The following is a 7,460-nucleotide window of genomic DNA, read 5'->3' as shown; positions in this document are numbered from 1 at the left end:
TTCAAATCCGAGACTGTGGCCCGGTCTCTTCCGCTGCTGAATTTTAGAGAAAGAGAGCTCTAGGTACTTCTACGTCCTAGGCATCGACCAGCCTGCCAACCGATTTCACACCTTTTTTCTCCGACCGTTTCTTGTCTTGTCCTTTTTTTCTTTTCTCTATCTACCGGAATATCCTCAATCTTATATATCATATCAGTCCAGCACTCAACCAGACAATCAATCAAGCCGCCAGACCAACTCAACAACGGCAGCTCAAGGCAATGGGGGGGTAACGGCCCACATCGTCAAGGTCAATGGTCTCCCAGACGACCTGGATGACCTGGACTTCCACTCTATGGCGCTGGGTGAAGATTTGGTGAGTGAGGTTGTGATTTTTGATACCGGTGCCTCTCACGGTTTCACGGGTTCTAAAGCTCTTCTCCATGATTTTCGACTTCTCCCTAAACCCATCGGTGTATCTGTAGCTACCAATGGTGCCGGGTCATCATGAATCACCGGGGTGGGGAGTCTGAAATTTCAGGCTCCCAATGGATCTGTTATTGTCCTCAGACAAGTACTTTACTGTGAGCAAGCTAAGGCCACGCTCATATTGATGGCAGCGCTCCGAAAGGCTAACGCATTTGTTAACTATGACAATGCAACAGACAGCTTCCGAATATCCCATGAATCCGGAGAACTACTCTTCGAATGTGTTTTCAAACCAAAGAAGAATTGGTGGTGCATGCCATACCCAATGATCAGGTCGGATAGGCCACGTCAAACTCAGACTCAGATTTGCCACGTTTTGTTCTCCAACGTCCAGACTCCCTTTTCGCCACTCCCCATCAGTCTTTCTAGTTCTCAAAACCCATCCATTCCTGTCTCCAGTCCCCTTTTTCCCTCTGTTCCGTGTTCTGTTTCCGTTGATAAGTCTCTTTCTCAAAAAATGCCAAGCTCTCCTGTTTTATGCAGCAATGACATATCCATTATGGCTTCCAGAACTAATGTGTCCCACTCCGAAGAGGTTTTTAAGGAACCACTTGGCCTGGCAACTGACTATCAGTGGAAACCTGAAGCGCTGACCAAAGATGAGCTGCGATTGCTCTATTATCACCGGGCTTTTGGCCATGCGAGTCTATGCCACATCAGGCAGATGATAAAGTTAGTCTTTGGCAATGGCCTACCACAAGATATTCCAAGTGGAAAAATTCATTTTCCTGTCTGCGCGATTAGTAAGAGTACGAGAATTAACCCTTTAGCCTCTACTCTTAGGACAGTAGAACGAGTGGACGTTCTTGCGGCCGACCTGATGGGCCCATTCCAGGTGGACTCAATAGATGGAGGAAAGTACCTGCTGACCATGCAGGATGTTGCCACAGGTTACGCTTTCATTAAAGTGTTGAAGCAAAAGTCAGAAGCAAACCAACACATTATTGACACTATCACGCGCCTGGAGCAAGCCACCGGAAAGCGTCTTCAAGCCCTTCGAAGCAATAACGGCGGTGAATTTGCCAACAAAAAGCTCAACGACTTCCTGACGTCCAAAGGCATTGTGGCGGAGAAAGCACTGCCTTATCATCACTATCAAAACGGCGTCATCAAAAGATTCAACCGGACAGTAGCAGACATGGGAAGAACAATCCTCATTGACAGTCCTCTGCCGAAAGAGTTCTGGAGCTACGCTTTTGTCTGGGCGACGTATGTGCTTAACAGGTTACCTAACAAGGCAAGCGGTGATAAGACGCCTTATGAAGCACTCTTTGGCAAGAAACCACAGTACAATAATTTCCGCGTTTTTGGCAGCACGGGCTACGTTCACATACCCGAGGAAAAGAGGAAGAAACTTGATGAACACGCGTTGAAAGGTTTTGCCATTGCTCACCTAGAGCAAAGCAAAGGCTGGCTTTTTTGGATCCCGGATCAGAAACGTTTTGTTTCTTCCGCAATGGTACGTTTTCCAGCGGACCTGGCGAATGTACCGGTGAAAGCAAAGGATGATACTACAAGTGCCGTGAACTCTGAAGACCCCGTAGCTACTGGATCAAAATTATCAGTAGATTACATCATGAACCTCCTCCATCTGGGAGATTTCTCGCAGGAAATTGAATTCAAGAATCAGGAGCTAATAGTCAACAAGATCATTGACCTCTGTCAGTTCTACGCGATCTTGGTGCCGAAGACCTTCAAACAAGCAATGAACTCCCCGGAAAAAGAATCCTGGTCCAAGGCAATTGCGGTGGAACTGTCGAACCTGGAACAGATGCGCGTCTGGATTTTGAGGCTGAAGCCAGAGGACAAGAAGGCGCTAGGGGGTTGCTGGGTTTTTGCAACAAAGGCGGACTCGAATGGTTCCGGGGTTCGTTTCAAGGCTAGATACGTGGCGAAAGGATTTACGCAAGTGGAAGGTGAAGATTTCAACGCGACTTTCGCGCCAACGGCAACATTCGCCTCTCTTTGACTGCTACTGGTCGTAGCGGCAGCACACGGATGGCCAGTTCAAAGTTTCGATTTCGTGGCGGCATATCTTAACTCGCCGATTGACAAGGAAGTTTGGGTGAAACCGCCGGAAGGAATGGATACACCGCCGGGCCACGCTCTCCTCCTGAAGAAGGCGCTGTAAGGTACCCGGCAAGCCGCCCAATGCTGGTGGCTACACTTGAAAAATGTCCTGGACAAATTTGGATACTTGCTGTCACAGTACGACAACAGCCTCTATATTCTACGTCATCCGGACAAAGCGGGAGTTGTGTGGCTCCATGTCAATGATGGTGTAGTTACTGCTTCCAGTCCAGCTCTCTTGAAGAAACTGGAGGAAGACTTGAAAGGGATCCTCAAGATCAAGTGGTCCCATAGTCTTGATTCAATTGTGGGACTCAATGTTACGCGCTCAAAACAAGGTTTTCAACTGTTTCAGAAGGAGCTCGTGGAAGGAATTCTCTCTGAACACTGGGACGGATTGACGACTGCAAGCACTCCTCTGCCTGCCGGTTTCAATGCGATGACGGACAAAGATGGTGTCCCGGCAGACTCTGGACGGTATCTGTCGGTCATTGGGTCTTTCAGTTATCTGGCCATGGGGACTAGGCCAGATATATGCTTCGCTGTGAATTACTTGGCGAGGTTTGCGGCCAAACTGGGTGCCGCGCACTGGAAAGGAGTCAGGCACCTGGTGAACTATTTGGCAGGGAGCAAAGACCAACGTTTATCTCTGTTCCCTTCCCGTGATGCTAAACCTCTTAAGACTTTTGCAGACGCCTCATGGGGGGGCGAATTTTCTAGGTCCTTGTACGGGGTGCTAATCACTTTCCTCAACTGCCCAATCCTGTGGGTGTCCCGGCGCCAGCAATCTGTGGCGTCTTCGACGTGTCACGCGGAGTATATGGCTCTGGGTGTGGCAACGCGCCAGACACTGTGGGTTCGACACCTCCTGAGAGATGTGTTGAAAAAATATTTTGTAGGTTTTTTATTCTGCGACAATCAATCCGCCATAAAAGTTTCTACCAATGACGCGTCAAATAAGCGGACTAGACATACTGACTGTGATTTTTATATTACAAATGAGGCGCTATTTCAAAAAAAGACAGCACTAGAATGGGTCAGTACGAGGGATCAACTTGCTGATATTTTTACTAAGTGCATGCCGGCAGAAAGCTTCACATTGTTGAGGGAAAAAATTATGTCTGCTTAATTTTCTTAGGTTCTATGAGTTTTTTCTCTTCAGATTTTTTTTTCCTTTTTCTCTCAAATTATTTTTTTTCTTTCTTTCTGTCTGTTTGTTCTGTGGTGTTTGGGATACCGGGTCTACGGCGAGAGGGGGGGTGTTGTAGCCCAGAGGGCTATGCACTCCAAGACTCGCCGCAGTCGCAGTATCTTCTGCATCCCGGACTTGTGTCCGGGCTGGGGTGTGTGTGAATCCATCCATATCTGTCATTAGAGTTCCTGAGTCACATCACCTTTTATTTTGTTAATGATTTGATCAGGGAAAATAACATCAAGATCACTTGGACCAGCACCCACAACCAACTCGCGGACGTCTTGACCAAGCTACTCAGACCTTTAAAAATGATTGGTGCGTTGAAACAACTTGGCATTGGTGGGTAGTTTTTGTAATCTTGGGGGGGTGTTGAAGTACAACCGGAAGAAACAAGAAGATTCAAGATTACATAAACTACAAGAGCATAATCATGTAGTTAGAACCATAACCTAGTTAGTGACAGTCGAGCTTAGTCATCCGGTTAGGTCTAGAAGCATGTACTTAGTCTATCAGATCCCGCGCCCCGGCTCCAATCTCTTTCCTCACCGAGAAGGTGGAGACCGGAATCCGCGAGTGCCAATAGCTAACCCGCAACGGGACTGTTTCGCCCAGGTTAGTATGCTTTTCTATTTGTTCTATGCAATTATCATACCAAGATTGGAGACCAGAATCCGCGAGTGCCGATAGCTAACCCGCGACGGGACTGTTTCGCCCAGCTTCCCATTCACTGTCATATTGCAGTGTCTTATAAATTGCGGCCAGGAGGCGACCCGCAGAAGTCAGCAGGTGATCGCGGGTTGGACTGCCCCCGGCGATGTAAAGGAACCCAGAATGTGGTTAACGGTAGGATGGATAATTTCATGTATATAAAAAGGAAGACTATTTATGTACATGCAATTATCTAAGCACAAAAGGGGTCTAGGAGAGAAACTCACTGTAACCTCACTGGGTTACAACACGATGTTCCCAGGGTCGTTCCGCGGGTCCGTTAGCGCGCAAAACAGGAACCCGGGCGGCCAAAGTTCGCCCCCGAACGCCCAGTCGCGGCTAAAAGTAGGCGGGATACCGGAGGCGCCGGCTACACATCCAGCCGACCAGAACCCACCCAGCGATGGCCGCATTCATCCGGTCGTACAACGCTGCTCTGCTCCATCGACCGTTGAGGACCCAGATCGTCACCTCCTGTGAGCCACACCCCAATCTGTCCTACAAAGAAAACATAGGCTGGAATCTGACGACTGTTTCTAGTGGTTCTGTTCGGCGGTGGCGATATCATTGCCCAACAGGTATGCGCGTCTCGATCGACAAAACTTCCGGAGTTGTTTGCTGAACTGATGTTCGATCTACGATAGGCTATCGAGAGAAAAGGGAAACAGCATGAGGTGTGTGTCCAGAAAACAACCCACTTTCCTTTCATTTTCGGTATTCTGTGGAGAAAAAAGACGACGTTCTCTCTTCCCCCTCCCAGGTGACCTGAAGAAGCTCGACTATATTTATCGACGGCGCTGATTTGTTTTTATCCCGCCTTCGGTAAACTGTCTATTCGAAGTGGGCCCGAACGGCACGCCTGGCTGGTTATGGAGGTCTATCAACAAGCCTGTTCTCGCCATCACTCCTCGTTTAACAGTCATACTCATCATCAGTATCCGCCTTCCCGCTCTTGCAGGTTTTGTGTTCGCCCCGCTGGGAACGCGTTGGTTCAAGACCTTGGATTTCATTCAGCTGAAAAGTCGCGGATTGAGTCAGTATCACTTCGCTGTGCCCTGTCCTCTGCCTTGCATCACCTGACCCTCGCCCAACGCTCTCCTCCAACCCATCCCCCGGGTCGCCATCTAGCCACCTTCCTCAAACTCAGTATCGATCAACTAATTGCCGCCCCGACCATGCTCGCCTTCTTCTTCACCACCATGAACTATCTGTTTGTCTTTCCTCTGCTCGCTGCTACTCACACCGCCTCATCTCCCGATCGCATCTTCGGAACCCGTCCGACATGAAGATCGGCGCTTGACATCTGCATTTTTCCTCGGGGATGAAATATAGAGAGGGTAACGATCTTAAACAAGCCGAGGAAAGGCTGCGTGAGAAGTGGGGTCCTACCCTGTACAAGAACTGGATTGGTGAGCGATCCTTTCCACTTATTCCTCAAGTGTGTATTACTTCCTCGCCATGCTTGCTCGCTAACCCTGCGCCTTGCATTTTGCCCGGTTGCCTCGTTTCGTGTGATCGGGACAGTCTTTATCCCGCTTCAAGCGATCAACTTCGGGCTCGTGCCCAGCCACTTGCGACTCCTAGTGATCAGTGAGTGGACAAGCCTGTTTCTGCTTTCCTCTTGACCCCTGTCGGTCCTATCCTATAAACCTGCGTACCTTCACAACTGACTTTCTCTTTCCCAAAGACGGTGCTTCCTTGTTCTGGAGTAAGACTGCTTTAAATTATTTCTTATAGAAAATTCAGACTCCGCCAAGGACGACTCTCAGCTGATCGGCCACCTGCCCTCCTTCGTTTTCCAGATTCTTACTTATCATATGCCAACGCATCCACCCTGCCAATTGTGGGAAAGATCATAGAACAAGCTGACCACAAATTCGAGGCTATCTGAGTCTGTTTCCCTCTCTATCTCTCGTACGTATCTCTTCTCATTAGCCCTTCCCTTCCCTAGCCACACTGCTCTGTCCTGGATGAGAAACACATTGACCCATCAGGAATATATAGGTCCTTTCTTTGGGCAGCTCCAACTGCGACCTGACTCCGTCGCCGGGTTATGTGTTCAAACAGCTCCAATCGCCTTGCATCTTCATTCGGATAGAGTTTCAACCTTCCCCTTGCGAATTAAAAGTCGTCTTTATTATCTGCTCGCGATACTATCATTCATTCTCAACATCTTACTAATAGAAAACATTGATAGATAAGTAGCTACTAGCCGGATTCTCGACCAAGACTTATGTGCAACAAATTGCTTTTGGGATTTTCAAAAATGGCAAAAGTTAAACTTTTCAAGTTGCATTCATGATGAATCTTTGTATTTATAATAAACAGAAACAAAACATTCACTGTGGGACAATTGGGCTGGATGTTTATGGTCATAAAAATCTCTCAAGTCAACATGTGCTTGTTCTCCTTTGAATGTTGGGAGAGTACATCTTTCACTTCAGCTTGGAGGTGTAGGATCTTATGCAACTCAACTTGGAACATCTTAATTTATGGTATTCAAAATTGCATAAGATTTTTTTACATAAAATCATAAACTGCAATTTTGGCTGGGAGATGTCACTTCAAGTTTTATGCACGCTGACATCTCCCAGCCAAAATTGGCTTTATGATTTTATGTAAATAGTGACATATGCAATTTTGAATACCATAATTGATAAAACTATCAAATCAACTTGGAACATCTTAATTGATAAAACTATCAAATCCAAGTTGGCTTTGTCAAGTATTTTGAGAATGTGTCCAAATTTTCGTTGCAAAGTGTTGGTTGCAGAAAGGTTAATGCAGTTTGGGTGGTAGCAACAACGAAGAGACCCTAATAAAAATGGTTATGGTATTCAAAATTGCATATGCCACTGTTTACATAAAACCATAAAGCCAATTTTGGCTGGGATATGTCAGCGTGCATAAAACTTAAAGTGACATCTCCCAGCCAAAATTGCAGTTTATGATTTTATGTAAAAAAATCTTATGCAATTTTGAATACCATAGGTGAACATTCCCAAGCAAAGATAAGTTT

General features: G+C 47.0%; 1 protein-coding gene across 1 annotated transcript; it reads left to right on the top strand.

The window, feature by feature from the left end:
* Positions 1–4,844: 4,844 nt before the first annotated feature.
* On the top strand, positions 4,845–6,332 carry PtA15_2A867 (uncharacterized protein; the record flags this gene model as incomplete). The annotated part of the gene is made up of 10 exons (XM_053166931.1): positions 4,845–4,917; positions 4,982–5,019; positions 5,086–5,115; positions 5,283–5,316; positions 5,400–5,474; positions 5,570–5,651; positions 5,774–5,850; positions 5,966–6,031; positions 6,129–6,149; positions 6,244–6,332. 10 exons carry the CDS (start codon positions 4,845–4,847, stop codon positions 6,330–6,332), a joined length of 585 nt encoding a protein of 194 aa, XP_053018105.1.
* Positions 6,333–7,460: the final 1,128 nt, after the last annotated feature.

Source organism: Puccinia triticina, chromosome 2A, assembly GCF_026914185.1.
Source record: "Puccinia triticina chromosome 2A, complete sequence".
NCBI lineage: Eukaryota > Fungi > Basidiomycota > Pucciniomycetes > Pucciniales > Pucciniaceae > Puccinia > Puccinia triticina.
The sequence above is the reverse complement of the archived record's forward strand: the minus strand, read 5'-3'. Positions and strand labels throughout refer to the sequence as shown.